The sequence below is a fragment of the Salmo salar genome, chromosome 15 (assembly GCF_965601325.2).
Source record: "Salmo salar chromosome 15, fSalSal1, whole genome shotgun sequence".
In the NCBI taxonomy this organism is placed as follows: Eukaryota; Metazoa; Chordata; class Actinopteri; order Salmoniformes; family Salmonidae; genus Salmo; species Salmo salar.
The window spans coordinates 92,793,759-92,814,021 of record NC_138305.1 but is presented as its reverse complement, the minus strand read 5'-3'; the positions used below and the strand labels follow the sequence as shown (position 1 = coordinate 92,814,021).

At 45.7% G+C, this 20,263-nt stretch overlaps 1 protein-coding gene across 1 annotated transcript in view; it reads right to left on the bottom strand.

Annotated features, from left to right (window-relative positions):
- LOC106572511 (integrin alpha-5) overlaps positions 1–20,263 on the bottom strand; it is an 80,545-nt gene that overhangs the window by 38,478 nt on the left and 21,804 nt on the right. Inside the window, exons 2-17 of the mRNA XM_014146741.3 lie at positions 14,802–14,932; positions 9,860–9,960; positions 9,302–9,425; positions 8,714–8,775; positions 8,540–8,585; positions 8,286–8,411; positions 7,960–8,004; positions 7,663–7,706; positions 7,480–7,536; positions 6,784–6,836; positions 6,178–6,383; positions 5,755–5,946; positions 5,593–5,638; positions 4,712–4,825; positions 2,566–2,621; positions 1,979–2,136 (exon numbers count right to left, since the gene is read on the bottom strand). Of these exons, the coding sequence (XP_014002216.1) occupies positions 1,979–2,136; positions 2,566–2,621; positions 4,712–4,825; positions 5,593–5,638; positions 5,755–5,946; positions 6,178–6,383; positions 6,784–6,836; positions 7,480–7,536; positions 7,663–7,706; positions 7,960–8,004; positions 8,286–8,411; positions 8,540–8,585; positions 8,714–8,775; positions 9,302–9,425; positions 9,860–9,960; positions 14,802–14,932 (1,561 nt within the window). The remainder of the gene's footprint in view (positions 1–1,978; positions 2,137–2,565; positions 2,622–4,711; positions 4,826–5,592; positions 5,639–5,754; positions 5,947–6,177; positions 6,384–6,783; positions 6,837–7,479; positions 7,537–7,662; positions 7,707–7,959; positions 8,005–8,285; positions 8,412–8,539; positions 8,586–8,713; positions 8,776–9,301; positions 9,426–9,859; positions 9,961–14,801; positions 14,933–20,263) is intronic.

Here is a 20,263-nt window from a genome sequence, read left to right as displayed (position 1 = left end):
ATGCAGTGTCTTAGATTGCTGAACCAGGGGGTCTGTAGTGACGCCTCTAGCACTGAGATGCAGTGTCTTAGACCGCTGAACCAGGGGGTCTGTAGTGACGCCTCTAGCACTGAGATGCAGTGTCTTAGATCGCTGAACCAGGGGGTCTGTAGTGACACCTCTAGCACTGAGATGCAGTGTCTTAGACCGCTGAACCAGGGTCTGTAGTGACGCCTCTAGCACTGAGATGCAGTGTCTTAGACCGCTGAACCAGGGGGTCTGTAGTGACACCTCTAGCACTGAGATGCAGTGTCTTAGACCGCTGAACCAGGGTCTGTAGTGACGCCTCTAGCACTGAGATGCAGTGTCTTAGATCGCTGAACCAGGGCGTGGCGCCTCGCCTGAGTGCAGGCGCGCTGCCGGGTCGAGGCGCCCAGCCTGAGATGCAGTGTCTTAGATCGCTGAACCAGGGAGGGGGTCTGTAGTGACACCTCTAGCACTGAGATGCAGTGTCTTAGACCGCTGAACCAGGGGGTCTGTAGTGACGCCTCTAGCACTGAGATGCAGTGTCTTAGATCGCTGAACCAGGGGGTCTGTAGTGACACCTCTAGCACTGAGATGCAGTGTCTTAGACCGCTGAACCAGGGTCTGTAGTGACGGCTCTAGCACTGAGATGCAGTGTCTTAGATCGCTGAACCAGGGGGTCTGTAGTGACGCCTCTAGCACTGAGATGCAGTGTCTTAGATCGCTGAACCAGGGGGTCTGTAGTGACGCCTCTAGCACTGAGATGCAGTGTCTTAGATCGCTGAACCAGGGGGTCTGTAGTGACGCCTCTAGCACTGAGATGCAGTGTCTTAGATCGCTGAACCAGGGGGTCTGTAGTGACACCTCTAGCACTGAGATGCAGTGTCTTAGACCGCTGAACCAGGGGGTCTGTAGTGACGCCTCTAGCACTGAGATGCAGTGTCTTAGACCGCTGAACCAGGGGGTCTGTAGTGACACCTCTAGCACTGAGATGCAGTGTCTTCCCTGTGGCTCAGTTGGTAGAGCATGGTGTTTGCAACGCCAGGGATGCGGATTCGATTCCCACGGGGGGCCAGTACCAAAACAAATGCATGAAATGTATGCATTCACTACTGTAAGTTGCTCTGGATAAGAGCGTCTGCTAAATGACTAAAATGTAAATGTTGTGACGCCTCTAGCACTGAGATGCAGTGTCTTAGACCGCTGAACCAGGGGCCTGTAGTGACGCCTCTAGTACTGAGATGCAGTGTCTTAGACCGCTGAACCAGGGTCTGTAGTGACGCCTCTATCACTGAGATGCAGTGTCTTAGACCGCTGAACCAGGGGGTCTGTAGTGACGCCTCTAGCACTGAGATGCAGTGTCTTAGACCGCTGAACCAGGGTCTGTAGTGACGCCTCTACCACTGAGATGCAGTGTCTTAGACCGCTGAACCAGGGGGTCTGTAGTGACGCCTCTATCACTGAGATGCAGTGTCTTAGACCGCTGAACCAGGGTCTGTAGTGACGCCTCTAGCACTGAGATGCAGTGTCTTAGACCGCTGAACCAGGGTCTGTAGTGACACCTCTAGCACTGAGATGCAGTGTCTTAGACCGCTGAACCAGGGTCTGTAGTGACGCCTCTAGCACTGAGATGCAGTGTCTTAGACCGCTGAACCAGGGTCTGTAGTGACGCCTCTAGCACTGAGATGCAGTGTCTTAGACCGCTGTGCCACTCGGGAGCCCATGTGCCATGGAATCAGTACGTCAAAAATCTCTTTCCAACTATTTTGCAATCTATATGGCACGGCTGTCAATTATTTGGTCCTTAAATGAAACTGGTATACTTTTTTATTGATCACAATTTTCTTTAACCAATGATGGTCTTTAATGCCGGGCCGACAGACAAGTTCTTACTTTTTCCCCTTCCACTTTCCTCTTCCATTTTTGTGGTAATGGTGCAATTACTTGGTTGTAATTTTGGGTAGAGCACACTTACCCTCAGGTAGATCTTGGTCTCGTGACACACACGCTCTCCGCTCCGCACTCTCACACTCCTCTGAAGCATTGCCTGCTGGGAGTCTACAAACAGAGCCCTCTTCACCCCTCCCTTCTGCATGTGTTTCAGACGGTCCAACTGCACCTCTACCAGGAAGCCTGGAACACACACACATACACACAACCATGAATGTGCTATTGTTTTACACACCATCACATTAAAACTAACTTGCATAATCTCAAGCGAACAGAGAATCCAGACTATGTAGTTAGTTTACCATATGGCACCTAGCACAGTAACTATATGCATAGAGGGCTGATTAGTGGAATAATTGCTGGGGTTGTGTATGAACAAAGAGGAGCCTAGTGCTTTGATTGGAAATCATTAAACGGATCAGAGCAGATATGGGGATTCTGGAAGCCTGACACTGCTCCTCATATCTTTGTCACAATACAATGCAATACAAAGCATCAGCAAAGTCATTCAATATACACAACGTTGTGTGCACATCTGATATTCGTGTGCAGTTGAGAGTTTGTAATATGGTATTGTATGTCATCTGGATCAGATGTGGACAGTTGGCTCACCTAGGTTGTCTGGTAGGTACTTCCCATTGGCAGAGAGGCAGAAACTCAGGTTGACACTGTTTAGAACAGAGGAGAGACATAACAGAGACAGGATAAGGGTAGCATTCATGGCACAAACATGCAAACAACATACATGGAAACGCACGACAGCTCACTCATTCACTCTCTTCCTCCCATACTTCCTCTTCCTCTCATATCCGTCTTCAGATATCTAACAAGACAAGCCAAGTGGTATAATGGGTAACACTGTATGATATGAAGGAATGGCTAGTCATATGGGTAATGTTAGGAAAGGCATCTCTATGGTGTAGCCAGCCAAGTTAATAATGTGGCGTGTCCCCCCAGCTCTCCAGCCTGGAATGACTGAGTTAAAGACATCTCATGTATCCCCACAGACAGGACAGTCAGTCAGTGTCTGTATGTGTAAGGGCTCTCTCTCTCTCTCTCTCTCTCCCATGACATCAGTCACTGATTCCAACAGTCCGCAACGCAAGCCCAAGCCCTTTACGACCAAACCCTCACTGACTGGAAAGAAAGAGGGAGGCGGCGATGGGTATAAAAGGGAGCGAAACAGAGTTAGTGTTGATAGAATACAAGGGACGGAAGAAATAAAAGAGAACGAAATAGACACCCTCTTTCTCTATCTAGGAGAAACCCCTCTATTGTGCTCCTGTGTCTGTGTTTGTGTAGGAGTGTGTGCCTGCGCACGAGCATCTCCACATCCTGATGCTTCCCAGCTGTGTTCCAACACCAAACAATAACTCATTCAAAAGCAGCTGAAAAACTTCCCGCCCCCTCCCTCCCTCCATCTCCCCCCTCCCTCCCTCCTTCCCCCCACCCCCACCTACATCCCACCATCACCTGGCAATGCAGGGGGGGAAGCAGCTGACACACCAACACAGTGTCAAGCATGTTGAGCAGCACAGCCAGAGATCAGAGCAACGCTGTTCTGTTTCCGCTCCCATTGGATGGTAATGAGTACCATGCTGCACATTCACTGCTCCTCTCGAAGAAACAGAATCTGTTATCAAGTTGCTATAACAACAGGTCACCACCACCAGATAAGCCTGACTGTCTCCCAAATAAATACCATGATTAGTCTTGTGGAGTGATACAGTATGTCCTCAATGAGACTTCCTGTCTAAGTACAAATGAGAGCTAGTTTTGAGGAACTCCTTCCTGTTGCGCCAAATGTAAATCAAGCAGCAGTTAGACAACAACACCCTTAGATAATGGAGTCTGCACCTGTATTCACAAACTGTCTTAGAGTAGGGGTTGCTGATCTAGGATCAATTTACACTTTTAAAACAAACTGAATAAGATAACATGGACAGGGAGACCTGATCCTTGATCAGCACTCAGGTCCTGGAGACTAGACAAGTACTCAACATGACACACAGGTATGATGCAGTATTTACCAGGAGACAGGTATGATGCAGTATTTACCAGGAGACAGGTATGATGCAGTACTTACAAGGAGACAGGTATGATGCAGTGTTTACCAGGAGACAGGTATGATGCAGTGTTTACCAGGAGACAGGTATGATGCAGTGCTTACCAGGAGACAGGTATGATGCAGTGCTTTCCAGGAGACAGGTATGATGCAGTGTTTACCAGGAGACAGGTATGATGCAATGTCTACCAGGAGACAGGTATGATGCAGTGCTTACCAGGAGACAGGTATGATGCAGTGCTTTCCAGGAGACAGGTATGATGCAGTGTTTACCAGGAGACAGGTATGAGGCAATGTCTACCAGGAGACAGGTATGATGCAGTGCTTTCCAGGAGACAGGTATGATGCAGTGTTTACCAGGAGACAGGTATGATGCCGTGCTTACCAGGAGACAGGTATGATGCAGTGCTTACCAGGAGACAGGTATGATGCAGTGCTTTCCAGGAGACAGGTATGATGCAGTGCTTACCAGGAGACAGGTATGATGCAGTGCTTTCCAGGAGACAGGTATGATGCAGTGCTTACCAGGAGACAGGTATGACACAGTGCTTACCAGGAGACAGGTATGATGCAGTGCTTTCCAGGAGACAGGTATGATGCAGTGCTTACCAGGAGACAGGTATGATGCAGTGCTTTCCAGGAGACAGGTATGATGCAGTGCTTACCAGGAGACAGGTATGACACAGTGCTTACCAGGAGACAGGTATGGTGGTGTTGCCATTGTCGACTGAACAACTCTTCTCCTCAGGGTTGATCATTGTGGGGTAGATGGTCAGGGAGGCACTGGTGCTGACGATGGGCCGGGATCTGTAGTACATTAGATGGGAGCAGAGGCTGAAGTTACATATGATAGAGGCAGAACTTTGGGCTGAAGTTACATATGATAGAGGCAGACCTTTGGGCCGAAGTTACATATGATAGAGGCAGAACTTTGGGCTGAAGTTACATATGATAGAGGCAGACCTTTGGGCTGAAGTTACATATGATAGAGGCAGACCTTTGGGCCGAAGTTACATATGATAGAGGCAGAACTTTGGGCTGAAGTTACATATGATAGAGGCAGACCTTTGGGCTGAAGTTACATATGATAGAGGCAGACCTTTGGGCTGAAGTTACATATGATAGAGGCAGACCTTTGGGCCGAAGTTACATATGATAGAGGCAGACCTTTGGGCCGAAGTTACATATGATAGAGTCAGAACTTTGGGCTGAAGTTACATATGATAGAGGCAGAACTTTGGGCTGAAGTTACATATGATAGAGGCAGACCTTTGGGCCGAAGTTACATATGATAGAGGAAGAACTTTGGGCTGAAGAAACATATGATAGAGGCAGAACTTTGGGCTGAAGAAACATATGATAGAGGCAGAACTTTGGGCTGAAGAAACATATGATAGAGGCAGAACTTTGGGCTGAAGTTACATATGATAGAGGAAGAACTTTGGGCTGAAGAAACATATGATAGAGGCAGAACTTTGGGTAAACCTCTTAACTCAACACTTAATAAAAAAATATATATATAAAAATCCCTCAATAGTTTGACAGATAGAAGGTTATGAGTAAAATTAAATTACCTGTACAAAATCGCCTTGTCAACTCCAAAAGCACCAACAATAAGATCTGTTGTGAAAATACATTTCTAGTTCATAGACTACAAGTAAACAACAAGTACACAGTATAAGCACACTCAGAACTATGAGAGATGTTTTAAAAAATTCACTGGTCTTCTCACTCACCTGGGTAGCCATTCATGTCCTGATCCCTAGCACCTCGAAGTGCGAATCCAAAACTGGCCGGCACTGTGCCTGAAGCCCATTGGCCATCTATGACCTGAGAGGGTGTGTCCCTGAGCCCACCGGCGAATCCGTTGTAGATGAGAACCAATCCCTGCTGGTCCTCTCCACCGAAAGGACAGCTGATGGCCAAGTCTACCAATCAGAGAAGAGGAGAGAACAGGAGAAGACCGTGAGATCACTCAGAACTTTCCAGACTACTAGGACTTGGAATGAACTACATGAGACCAACAAAAAGGACATGTAGAAGTCTCAAAACCAATAACCTGACACACGAACGGTCCATAAAGGGAAGGTTTCACTTTTCAATCAAATAATGTTTTCTTCTGTCCCTTCAAGCCCCAGTATTACCACCACACCTCTCACCATTGTATCCGTCCTGGTTGAGGTCTCCCAGAGGTGCGATGGTGCTGCCAAACCTCCCAAACACTTGGGTCCCGGTCAGGTTGAGAGTTGGCTCCAGGTCCAGTGGTCCACGCTGCAGATAGAGGTACACACGGCCCACCTCCTCCAGACGGCTGTCTGACCCTCGGGTCATGTACATGGGAGCTCCCACCAACAGGTCAGACATGCTGAGGGGAGGAGAGAGAAACACAGTCACAGACATATACATTGTACAGACTAATGTGGCAAATTCAGGAAGTTTTCCTAAAATTCCAAGGTTTTCCAGAAATCTGGGAATTTCTGGATTCTGGATGGATTTCTCAACCGTAGTACAGACACAAAAGACACATTTCCCATAAAAGTAGTCATTGGTCAGAAAACCAGTCTCACCACTACCCATATCATTAAAAAGGGTGAGAACGCCACTATGTCAGCTGTCTGAGAACCGACTCCTACTCATTCTTCATTATTGATGTTGACTGAGTTTCCCATAACATTATTGGATAAATTAAATGTTGCTCATGGGCGAGAACATACTGTATGACAATGTTTCATTAGAATGTAATGTTCGACTCTTAGAGAACTCACCCGTCGTTATTGATGTCGGCTGTGGCCACAGCATACCCAAAATAGGAGCCCATCTGAGAAAACATCAGTACATCATGTCACATTTCTACAACATCACTATCTATCTGGGTCCAAAACAGCTCAAACAAAAAAAGCTGCTTTCAAGCAAAGGGGCATCTAACATAAATTACAGTAAATCTACTTGAATTAAAAGAGATCCTGTAGAAGAGACTACTAAGAGAGACAAAATGGTCAATGGAAATGATGGTGCTTGCTTGGTCTAACTTGAAGTCTTTTTTGTTATGTCTGTATAATACATTTTTATCTGAAGTAGCAAAGACACAGAAACAGCTTAATTCCCAGACTCCCAGGGTAAGCAAATACACTTATGATTTTATTTATTCAGCTGAACCAATCAGCACCATTAAAAGGGGCTCACGCTATTTCCATTCCATTTGCAGAAAGGATCATGCTGCTCATTTGGAGAAAATTGCTTCTGCACTTTAACATCAATAATTATGCTTTACAGCAAACCACAGATGGCTTGAAATCCAGTTAACAGAGACTTGTAAAGGAAATGATTTTGCTTATATCATCAGTGTTCCAGTACACACTGACTCAGGAAATTAAGAGTTGCCACGAGAAACAGCTAGTTATGCAACCGCAGTCTGTCTGAAAAAAAACAGTTTGGCGTTTGAGATGAGGCTTGTGGCTTACCTGTTCGCCTGTGTAGTTGAGCATGGACTTCAGATCAGTGCCATTTAAAACAGACACCTGCAGAGAGCAGACACACACACAGAACACATGGTCAGAATCTCTGAGGTCCAGCATATGTATAGTGTATTAGGCCTGTGTTACGATATTCCACTCAAAATGAGAGCGGTGATGAGGTTTTCTTACCAAACCATAGAGCATGACCCCTTTTGGGACCCCAGCCACAACATCTGAGAAGTGCACAGACAGGGGGAAAACAGAGAAAAAATTTAGGATTTAGGAGGGGAAATATCACAAAGGTCACAGCCGTCTGGAACTCTGAGAATTCCAGCGATCGCAGTCTTTCTAGCTTAGTAGCGGGACTGAATTGTGTAGGTGAGTTCAGTTTGAGTTCACTTCAGGTATAGTAAACAATCTGAACCCTTTAATGGCTGTCTGACGTGCAGCCAGGCCTGTGGAAGTCTGCGGTACAGATGTCTTTACCTTCCACGTCATCTCCACTGAATTCCCCAACTGCAACAGAGTAACCTGCAAGGCCACAAGAGAGAGCAGACATTAGTCATATGATATCAAGCATTCAGAACCCATACGCCTCCATTACTCCTGAAGTGTAATCTATGGATAAAGACATGTACTTTGCCCAACTCTGCAGCTATCCACCTTTTATCAGAGGTCAGAGGGTTAGAGGGAATGTGGTGACGTTTCCAAATCATAGTTCTCAGACTCAAGTAGCCTACACAGGAAACCAGCATGTTTGTAAAGCAAGGGGATCAGGAGAGTGATAGAATTACGAGAGAGGAAAGTCTTACCGTGGTAGCTGTCGTCATATTTGATCTGAGCCTGTCTGGTCTGGGTCTGTCCCTCCACAGACTGCATGAAGTACCCTGGATAGTACGCCTTGATTATCTCCTCTTTGGCTGCTGAGATCACCTGACCTGAGGAGACACAGGAGGCAGGAAACAGGGAGTGAATGGAAAGTTTCTCTCAGGTTTCACACAAATAACTTCAGAATACGGCTACAACTTATTTGCTTGTGGTCCAGGGGGGTTGTCAAACCCTGTACCTTGCCAGAAGAAGCTGCCTGGTCCTCCAAGCACCACTTTCCCATCCTGAAAGCGAGAGAGTGAGAGCAACAGAGAGAGAGACAGAATCATGAGAGAGATCATGTGTGTTTGCAATCCATAGTATTTGATAAACCTCTGGTACTGAACTGAGAGGAAGTGTTTAGGAGCGTTACCTTCGTGAAATCAGCACTGAATCCCCCCTGACAGTAGCCCTGACCACCCTCGTTAATGAATTCTGAAATAAACAGAGGCAAAGGTTGATAAATCAGTTTTAGACAGGAATGTTTCCGATTTGAAAAAGCTAATTTAAAGATCCATAAATTGCCTCATATTAAACCAATACTTCAGAATCTAGATATTTTGGAAATATTTTTAACCTTGTCGTGATGACTCAACTGGGTATTGTGAACAGAACCAAGCCAGCCAGCCATTACCAGCAGTAGGGATACACTTGGTCAATACGGGATAACATAATTGACTGCATCTGATAAAGGTAAATTCTTTCCCCAGCTAGTGTGTGATGTCGCTGGAAGTGTTTACTCAGTAGGGGTACTTGAGACTCTATACACCCCTTCTGTTGTGGCCTTCAGGCGCAGCACCTAACCCTGTCTAATAGCCTGCTGTGTGGACAGCTGATGTGTCAGAGGTCGGCCACAGGAGTCACCTGTAGTGTAGGGTTGTTGGGTAGTGGGCAAGTCGGTCGGCAGAGAAGAGCATTAGAAAGATGGATGATGTCTTTGTGAAAAACCAAAAAGAATTACCTGTGCGACAGGGAGCATATTCCACAAACTTGGTGAAGTTCTTGACAGAGAGGTAGCAGGTTCCCGTTGTATCTGACTGGGGAATGTCTGCTTTGGTTCTCCAGGAGTAGAGGGGGGCACAGGCCTATATGGGGGGGGGGGGGGGGGGGGGCGGGCAGAGGAGGGAGTTGTTTTTTCAGTTACAACAACACCCTGTGTAACTTGATGGAGACCCAGAGAGAGGTTAATGTTACATCTGGAGAAAAGTAACAATGTAACCAAATCCAGGTCCCGTCCCTCACAATCATCCCCAAAAAACTACAGGTGTCTCAACTTCAATGTCACAGGAGCACAAAACACTTCTCCTCTGAGAGACGTAGTGGAGGTGAAAATTGTAATAGAGTCACAACAAACTGATAGACATAGACCTTTAAGACAAACTTGGAACAATGAACATATACAACCCCTTGACATGAACGCCAGACATCATAACAGTTGAGGGACTCTGGGCTATAGAGGCCAACGTTGAAAGTAAACAGACGTTCTCAACCTGGTCTCAGTCTCTGAGTGTCGTCTTACCAGAATGGTGTCTCCGTGGGAACGGACGGTGGCGCCGAACCACTGGTGAGACTTGACTTCAGCCTGGTAGTCTGTGCCACTGACAGTGACTATGCGGTCCCCTGGGAAGAAGACAAAACAACAACTAAACTGAGTGAATGAGTGATGACTGAAAAAAGCCCCTAATGAATCATTGTAGTTCTTCTCCTGGAGGCTCCAGACAACGTTATCCAAACATCTGCTACTACAGGACTTACTTACTGCATCATTAAACACAAACACACATCACGTTTCTCATGAAGAACATTCCAGAGAGAAACATAGAGGAAAACTAGAAGGTATTTGGTGCTCACCAGAGCCTTATATTCCTCATTATGGCTCTGGTCCTCACTGTCCAGATGTCAACCTGAGTTCTCTGACTGGTCCAGCTCTGGGTGACCACACTGACCCTGACTCTGTTTGGCCACCTGGCCTGTAACCCAGAGCTCTACTCCATCGCTATTAGAGACCCAAATGGCACCATACTCCCTATATAGTGCACTACTCTTGACCAGAGACATGCACTATGAAGGGAATAGGGTACCATTTAGGATGCACCCTCTGTGACAGGACAAGACATGGCCGCAGGAGTCAGGTTCAAACAGGTTCAAACAGGACGTTTTATTGGCAAGACTGATGCAACATCTGTGTTGCCATGGTGAAAAACAAAATCCAAACAAATCGGTTTATACAGTGTACATACCGTGAAACATCCTGTAACAAGAATTCTAAACGCTTGGAATTCGAACAACAAGACGTATCCAGTGGAACTTGTACCCAGCAACCGCACCCCAGCCCACTTATTTTTTCCCACTAATATTCTCCAGCGCTAAACCACAAGTGTTGCAACAGAGCCATATCTATCTGTCGGGGAAGGGGGTGCACCTGGTGGTGTGAGCCAGAGGTTGTGACCTGTGGATGTGAGGAAAGCAGGCTGTGTCAGCTCTGGGTGAGGGCCTGCTCTGCTCCATGTCTTGGTGGAAGGAAAGAAAGAAAGAGGGGAGGACTGTGTCCAAGGAAAACAAACGCTCTGGCTCTGTTTCTTCCTAGCAACCTCTTAGGCATGCATCTCTCTCTCGCAAGTGTTCCCTCTCCCTCTCCACTTTTTGTTCATCCCTTTGTACATCACTCTCTCTCTTGTTCTCTCTGTTCCTTTTTCTTCCCCTCTCCTGCTTCGCTTTATCCTTCTCTCAGGGAGTTTAGTCTCCCCCCTGGCCTGGAAGGAAAGCAGTGCGGATTAGGGTCCTTTAATAACGTCACAGTAGATATAACGTCACCAGGCTTCCCCTTCAGCATTACTCACGGGCTCACAGCACCCCTGTTCCCTACCATAATACATGTGTGCACCTCCATCATGTGTGGAAAGACACGCTTTAGCGATACCACAAATAACATGCCTAACACATTAAAAATATCTAAGAGGCTTGTTCCTTTAACTGCACTGCAATAATCTGCACTACTATTTTCATAACTCAGGGGCCTTTGTTTTGATAAAGTGAGGGGGTGACGCTGAGGAGACATGCAAGCCAAACAGGACTTTGTATTTGGGACACACTACCCCGGCAACCATGAGTATCAGCAAAGGAAATCCAACTAGTATTCATGTTTCAGAACTATAGAAGACGGATTCTTCTTGACCACCTCGTCACGGTAAAACAGAAAATGATATTCAACATGACATCTCTACAGTAATGTCAGTGACATGATCGCTACGTTCAGAGCCCAAGACTATCAACTCATACAGAACGGACGTTGGGGTGTTCTCTAACTTCACTTCTCACTGAGCTGCTGTGCTCTGAGCTCCGTGTCTGTCACTGCTCTTATTGTCCATGTCAGAGGCGCTATATTGGCGTTCATACAGTGTGACGGATGGAATGATGAAAAGATCAGTAGGTGAAGAGCCAGACAAGCACAGCTTTGACACAAACAAGAGAAAAATCCAGCAGACGCTTGTGGCAATAACATGTCATGTAACGTACTTTCAGTGAACTTGGGTAGACTTTGTGCTGACGTGACTAGTGCCCCTCTACCCTTCGCTCTCCTGGGACAGGACAGCAGAGGGCAGGGTGGGGTCTGGCGTGTGTCCACAGAGTCTCCCCTTTGAACTTTGCGAGGGGAGAACCATTAGAGGAGTTTCCTGAGTTAGAGTACAGGGCGGATGCGGTCAGAGACAAGTGGCCACATTCACTCATCACATTAGCTGGCCCTGGGGGAGTTACTGGTGGTAGGGGAAAATGGTTCAGAGATGGAAACAGGGCTCTGATTTCCCTGTCCTTCTCCCTCCCTCAGATCCCTGGGCTGTCTCTTCTTATCTCATTGGAAGGGGAAGTGGAGAGGGAGGCCTCTTGGTCAGGCTCAGGGAAGACCTCACCCACACTCAGGGGAGATGCTGAATAATGTCACAAAAACAGACACACCTCTCATATAAAGGGTCAATACTAATATATTACCGGTATAATATCTACAGTTAGCTGAGCTCTAGCCATGTCATAAGCAAATAAGGACAACATATTTCCTTTGTCATACAGACAGAGGTGCTATGTTCTTGTATGCTGGCCCAGATGGCGGAATTTTCTCTTCCTCACAAATCAAATGTGCGCCTTCAATGCCCACTGTCCAAAACCCCAAAGGACTATCCTTCACCCCAACGCCCTGCTGCCTGCTGCACATTACATCATTGTGACGATCATGGCCTCAGCCAGCATCCAAGGATGTGCAACACATTTTCTAATCTGTTGGAAGATGTGGAGCTATATACAGGGAGTACCAGTACCAGATCAATGTGGAGCTATATACAGGGAGTACCAGTACCAGATCAATGTGGAGCTATATACAGGGAGTACCAGTACCAGATCAATGTGAGGCTATATACAGGGAGTACCAGTACCAGATCAATGTGGAGCTATATACAGGGAGTACCAGTACCAGATCAATGTGAGGCTATATACAGGGGGGGGGGGGTTAGAAGGATTACTTTATCCTATCCTAGGTATTCCTTAAAGAGGTGGGGTTTCAGGTGTCTCCGGAAGGTGGTGATTGACTCCGCTGTCCTGGCGTTGTGAGGGAGCTTGTTCCACCATTGGGGTGCCAGAGCAGCGAACAGTTTTGACTGGGCTGAGCGGGAACTGTACTTCCTCAGAGGTAGGGAGGCGAGCAGGCCAGAGGTGGATGAACGCAGTGCCCTTGTTTGGGTGTAGGGCCTGATCAGAGCCTGAAGGTACGGAGGTGCCGTTCCCCTCACAGCTCCGTAGGCAAGCACCATGGTCTTGTAGCGGATGCGAGCTTCAACTGGAAGCCAGTGGAGAGAGCGGAGGAGCGGGGTGACGTGAGAGAACTTGGGAAGGTTGAACACCAGACGGGCTGCGGCGTACCAGAACCTGATCAATGTGGAGCTATATACAGGGAGTGCCAGTACCAGATCAATGTGGAGCTATATACAGGGAGTACCAGTACCAGATCAATGTGAGGCTATATACAGGGAGTACCAGTACCAGATCAATGTGGAGCTATATACAGGGAGTACCAGTATCAGATCAATGTGAGGCTATATACAGGGAGTACCAGTACCAGATCAATTTGGAGCTATATACAGGTAATACCTGTACTAGATCAATGTGGAGCTATATACAGGGAGTACCAGTATCAGATCAATGTGGAGCTATATACAGGGAGTACCAGTACCAGATCAATTTGGAGCTATATACAGGTAATACCTGTACTAGATCAATGTGGAGCTATATACAGGGAGTACCAGTACCAGATCAATGTGGAGCTATATACAGGGAGTACCAGTACCAGATCAATGTGAGGCTATATACAGGGAGTACCAGTACCAGATCAATGTGAGGCTATATACAGGGAGTACCAGTACCAGATCAATGTGAGGCTATATACAGGGAGTACCAGTACCAGATCAATGTGCAGATGTATTTGAGGTAGATATGTACATGAAGGCAGGGTAAAGTGACTAGGCATCAGGATAGATAATAATAAGGTATTTGAGGTAGATATGTACATGAAGGCAGGGTAAAGTGACTAGGCATCAGGATAGATAATAATAAGGTATTTGAGGTAGATATGTACATGAAGGCAGGGTAAAGTGACTAGGCATCAGGATAGATAATAATAAGGTATTTGAGGTAGATATGTACATGAAGGCAGGGTAAAGTGACTAGGCATCAGGATAGATAATAATAAGGTATTTGAGGTAGATATGTACATGAAGGCAGGGTAAAGTGACTAGACATCAGGATAGATAATAATAAGGTATTTGAGGTAGATATGTACATGAAGGCAGGGTAAAGTGACTAGGCATCAGGATAGATAATAATATATGCAGCAGCATATAATGAGGGTAAAAGTATGTGTGTGCGCATGTGTTTGTGTTGTATCGGGGTGTGTGTGTGCGTGTGCGTGCATGTGTTTGTGTTGTCTGTGTGAACGTGTGTGTGTGCGTATATGTAGTGTGTGGGTTTGTGTGTGCGCACCAAGTTTCCAGGAACCAACGTGTCAAACAAAGGATCAGTGAAGTAGAACAGTGACACATGATCACCTGCCGGCCACAGCAGCTTGGAGGCCATGGACCAGTGGCTTTAAGAAGTGCTCAGAACAGGACCACGGCTTGACCAGCTTAACGGTTGCTAGCCATCCTCTAAAATCTCCAGTTCTCAAGAGTATCACGCTCCAGTCACCAGTCAACACAATAAAAAGAGAGGAGTGGATGAGAGGTTTATGTTACAGGAAGCAGAGAGCAGGGACAGGGGGCGAAAAGGACAGCTGGCATTCTGCTGTGATGTTTGACTCAAACGTTAGTGCTTAAACCACTTGTGAGTCGATAATTCAATGTAATTCAGAACATGTTCAGACTGCAAGAGCAAGAAGGCGTGATCAAGACCTAAACCAATGAGGTCATATTGGGTCTTACCTTGATTGTCAAATTCAATGTTGTGGCACTCAGATTGGCCGAGACTCCATGGGCAGTAGTACACGGACCCGCCCTCTGCGATGTTGAACTGACTGGTATTGGCCTTGGGAGCGCCAATCACTACACTGATGCTGTAAGAAGAGAGAAGAAACATGCAGTCATTCGAATGTCCTTATGTCACCTCTGCCTAACATGCTTCCTTCCCCAGCAACATAACAGTAGAGGTATAGCAACTTAGATCCACTGATGGAGTGTGTTAATGTTAGATTGGTATTATTTTCTGTCATTATAGTTTGTTAAGATCTGCTCTTGTTCTGGTATCAAATAAAAAATACATTCCAGACCTTCTATTCAACAGTTTAAGCATGACGCAGAGCCGATAGAGTGCCTTCAGACCCCTTAACTTTTTCCACATTTTGTTACGTTACAGGCTTATTTCAAAATGTATTAAATTGTTTTTTTTTTTCTCATCAATCTACACATAATACCCCATAATGACAAAGCGAAAAAAGGTTTTTAGACATGTTTGCTAATTTATAACAAATTAACTGAAATAACTTATTTATATACAGTACCAGTCAAAAGTTCGGACACCGACTCATTCAAGGCATTTATACATTTTTTATATTTTCTACATTGAAGAATAATAGTGAAGACATCAAAACTATGAAATAACACATATGGAATCATGTAGTAACCAAAAAAAGTGTTAAACAAATCAAAATATATTTAGGATTTTAGATTCTTCAAAGTAGCCACCTTTTGCCTTGACGACAGCTTTGCACACTCTTGGCATTCTCTCAAACAGCTTCATGAGGAATACTTTTCCTACAGTCTTGAAGGAATTCCCATATATGCTGAGCACTTGTTGGCTGCTTTTCCTTCACTCTGTGGTTCAACTCATCCCAAACCATCTCAATTGGGTTGAGGTCAGGTGATTGTGGAGGCCAGGTCATCTGATACAGCACTCCATCACTCTTCTTCTTGGCCAAATAGCCCTTACACAGCCTGGAGGTGCGTTGGGTCAGTGTCCTGTTGAAAAACAAATGATAGTCCCACTAAGCACAAACCATATGGGATGGTGTATCGCTGCAGAATGCGGTGGTAGCCATGCTGGTTAAGCGTGCCTTGAATTCTATATAATTCACTGACAGTGTCACCAGCAAAGCACCATCACACCTCCTCCTCCATGCTTCACGGTGGGAACCACACATGCGGACTTCATCTGTTCACCTTCTCTGTGTCTCACAAAGACATGCCGGTTGGAACCAAAAAATCTCAAATTTGGACTCATCAGACCAAAAGGACAGATTTCCACCTGTCTCATGTCCATTGCTCATGTTTCTTGGCCCGAGCAAGTCTCTTTGTCACGACTTCTACCGAAGTCGGTTCCTCTCCTTGTTCAGGCGGTGTTCGGCAGACGACGTCACCGGTCTTCTTGCCATCGCCGATCCATTTTTCATTTTCCATTTGTTTTTTCTTGTTTTCCCACACACCTGGTTTTCATTCCCTCATTACGTGTTGTGTATTTAACCCTCTGTTCCCCCCATGTCTTTCTGTGGTATTGTTTGTTTGTAAGTGCTTGTGCACATGTTGACTGGTGCGTGTCGGGTTTTGTACCAAGTTGTTCTTTTCTTGATGCCGTTGGTTTTGGAATTAAACTGCTCCGACTATTACCTAGTTCTGCTATCCTGCGTCTGACTTCCCTGCCACCAGTTACGCACCCCTTACACTCTTTTTCTTATTGGTGTCCTTTAGTAGTGGTTTCTTTGCAGCAATTCGACCATGAAGGCCTGATTCACACAGTCTCCTCTGAACAGTTGATGTTGAGATGTGTCTGTTACTTGAACTCTGTGAAGCATTTTTTTGGGCTGCAATATCTGAGGTGCAGTTAACTCTAATAAACTTGTCCTCTGCAGCAGAGGTAACTCTGGGTCTTCCTTTCCTGTGGCGGTCCTCATGAGAGCCAGTTTCATGATAGTGCTTGATGGTTTTTGCGACTGCACTTGAAGAAACGTTCAAAGTTCTTGACATTTTCCTGATTGACTGACCTTCATGTCTTAAAGAAATTATGGACTGTCGTTTCTCTTTGCTTATATGAGCTGTTCTTGCCATAATATGGACTTGGTATTTTACCAAATAGGGCTATCTTCTGTATACCACCCTTACCTGGTCAAAACACAACTGATCATCTCAAATGCATTAAGGAAATAAATTCCACAAATTACCTTTTAACAAAGCACACCTGTTAATTGAAATGCATTCCAGGTGACCACCTCATGAAGCTGGTTGAGAGAATGCCAAGACAATCTCAAATATAAAATATTTAGATTTGTTAAACACTTTTTTGGTTACTACATGATTCCATACATGATTTCATAGTATTGATGTCTTCACTATTATCCTACAATTTAGAAAATAGTAAAAATAAAGAAAAGCCCTTGAATGAGTAGGTGTGTGCAAACTTTTGACTGTTACTGTAAGTATTCAGGCCCTTTACTATGAGACTCGAAATTGAGCTCAGGTGCATCCTGTTTCCATTGATCATCCTTGAGATGTTTCTACAACTTGAGTCCACCTGTGGTAAATTCAATTGATTGGACATGATTTGGAAAGGCAAACACCTGTCTATATAAGGTCCCACAGTTGACAGAGTAAGTCAGAGCAAAAACCAAGCCATGAGGTCGAAGTAATTGTCCGTAGAGCTCCGAGGCAGGATTGTGTTGAGGAACAGATATGGAGAAGGGTACCAAAAACATTCTGCAGCATTGAAGGTCCCCAAGAACACAGTGGCCTCAATCATTCTTAAATGGAAGAAGTTTGGAACCACCAAGACTCTTCCTAGAGCTGGCCACCTGGTCAAACTAAGCAATCGGGGGACCAAGAACCCGATGGTCACTCTGACAGAGCTCCAGAGTTTCTCTGTGGAGATGGGAGAAACTTCCAGAAGTACAATCATCTCTGCAGCACTCCAACAATCAGGCCTTTATGGTAAAGTGGCCAGGCGGAAGTCACTACTCAGTAAAAGGCACATGACAGCCTGCTTGGAGTTTGCCAAAAGGCACCTAAAGACTCTCAGACCATGAGAAACAAGATTCTCTGGTCTGATGGAACCAAGATTGAACTCTTTGGCCTGAATGCCAAGTGTCACGTCTGGAGGGAACCTGGCACCATTCCTACGGTAAAGCATGGTGATGGCAGCATCATGCTGTGGCGATGTTTTTCAGCGGCAGGGAATGGGAGACTAGTCAGCATCTAGGGAAAGATGAATGGAGCAAAGTACAGAGGAGATCCTTGATGAAAAACTGCTCCAGTGCACTCAGGTCCTCAGACTGGGGCGAAGGTTTACCTAAAAAGAGGACAACGACCCCAAGTACACAGCCAAGAAAACGCAGGGGTGGCTTCAGGACAAGTCTGTAAAAGTCCTTGTGTGGCCCAGCCAGAGCCCGGAAATTAGCTGTGCAGCAACGCTCCCCATCCAACCTGACAGAGCTTGAGAGGATCTGCAGAGAAGAATGGGCGAAAGTCCCCAAATACAGGGGTCCCAAGTTTGTAGCGTCACACCCAAGAAGACTCAAGGCCGTAATTGCTGCCAATAGTGCTTCAACAAAGTACTAAGTAAAGGGTCTGAATACTTACGTTAATGTGATATTTCCGTAAAAAAAAATATATACATTTGCAAACATTTCTAAAAAACTATTTTTGCTTTGTACTTTTTGGGTATTGTGTGTAGATCGATGAGGGGGGAAACAATCTAATCAATTTAGAATAAGGCTGTAACGTAACGAAATGTGGAAAAAGTCAAGGGGTCTGAATACTTTCCGAATGCACTGGATATACATTTCACTGCTCACAAAGCTATACACCTACTTCCAACATTCTAACAGGTTATAGTACAGTACTATGTTACATAACATTGTAACCATGTGCAATTGTTGCTGTAATGTCTGCACAAGACATTCTCTCCCTCTCTCGGTCACACACACACATGAGATCCCTGTGGGGCAAATCCGATGGGAAAACAAGAAAGCAGAAGGCCTAAGTGTGGTCACACAGTTGTTTCCACAGCTGTATGGCCCTGTCCCTTTAGACAGACATCTAGCTAACCCAATTAACCCTGCAATAAACTAAAAGCAAAGCCAGGACTGGTACAGACATCTAGCTGCTGTAACCCTGAAGTAAACTAAACGCAAAGCCAGCACTGGTACAGACATCTAGCTGCTGTAACCCTGAAGTAAACTAAACGCAAAGCCAGCACTGGTACAGACATCTAGCTGCTGTAACCCTGTGGTAAACATGGGAACCCCTTTACCAGATCTACCAGCAACAAGTGGTCTTACAGGTGAGTCTGAGGAACAGCTGACCAGGTTAAAAATCACTGGGACAGAATATTCAATGACGGAGGAAACCCAAAACAGCCAGGTAATGAGAACTTTAAGACAAACCACTGAACCAGGACATATTGCCATGGCTAAACTGACAGACATTTTTTCCAGCAGACAGTCTGGCTGAACCAGCACAGTGTAGCCATTACCTCATCGCGGCTCCAATTATCCCATCATCATCACTGGCATGGTGCTGGACAGTGAAATGGGCAGAAAACAGAAGAGACGAGGGCAGTGAGTGTAGAGTAGAGCCTAGAGGGGTCTTCCTAAACACAGGAAGAGCACACCCTTTCCTGCTCCAGGTCAGTCACTCAATGATGTGTGATAGTTTACGTTACCGCTAAATTGAAATATCTTCCCTCAGGGGACAACTACTCAACAATTTCCAGTCCAGACTCAGGACGATCCACCCTGATTTCAGAAACCAGCCTTGGTGAAACCATACTTTCATCCTTGTCAGACTGCACTGCTTTTGTTGAGCCACGACACGTTCCCATCTTGATTAGGACTTATAAATGGGTCATGGCTTTCTACATAGAAATAAGGTTTAGTAGAAGAGACTATTGGAGTACAGAGAAGAAGTTGGCGTCAGCCAGACCTTATGGTGTTCAAAACTGAGGCCAAACAGGGGGCCAAGTCATAAAGCTGAGGCTATAGAAGAGATAAAGTGCAAGCCAAACCCAAGTCGAAGCTTTGGCAGAAAACCTTGGTTTGTTTTGGAAGAGGGAAAAGAAAACATGGCCGTCCGGATTTGGGGGAGAGAGCGAGAGAGTCCAAGTGCTCTGGCCGTGGGTTTAGACTGAGGAGGGTATCTCCCAGAAGAGTAGACAATGGAGCTCTGGTTGTAGAATAATGTAGATCCCAGAGAACCTTTGCCATCACGGATTCCCACAATGAGACAGCTGACAGGCTCTCTCTCTCTCTCTCTCTCTCCTCTCTCTCTCTCTCTCTCTCTCTCTCTCTCTTTCTTTCTTGCTAATATGTGAAAACCAATTTTATGAACAAATGTTTAATTTTGTCATTATAACAAGGTTGGTAGAAACATGTGAACACTGTTTTGGGAAATCTTTTGCAGCT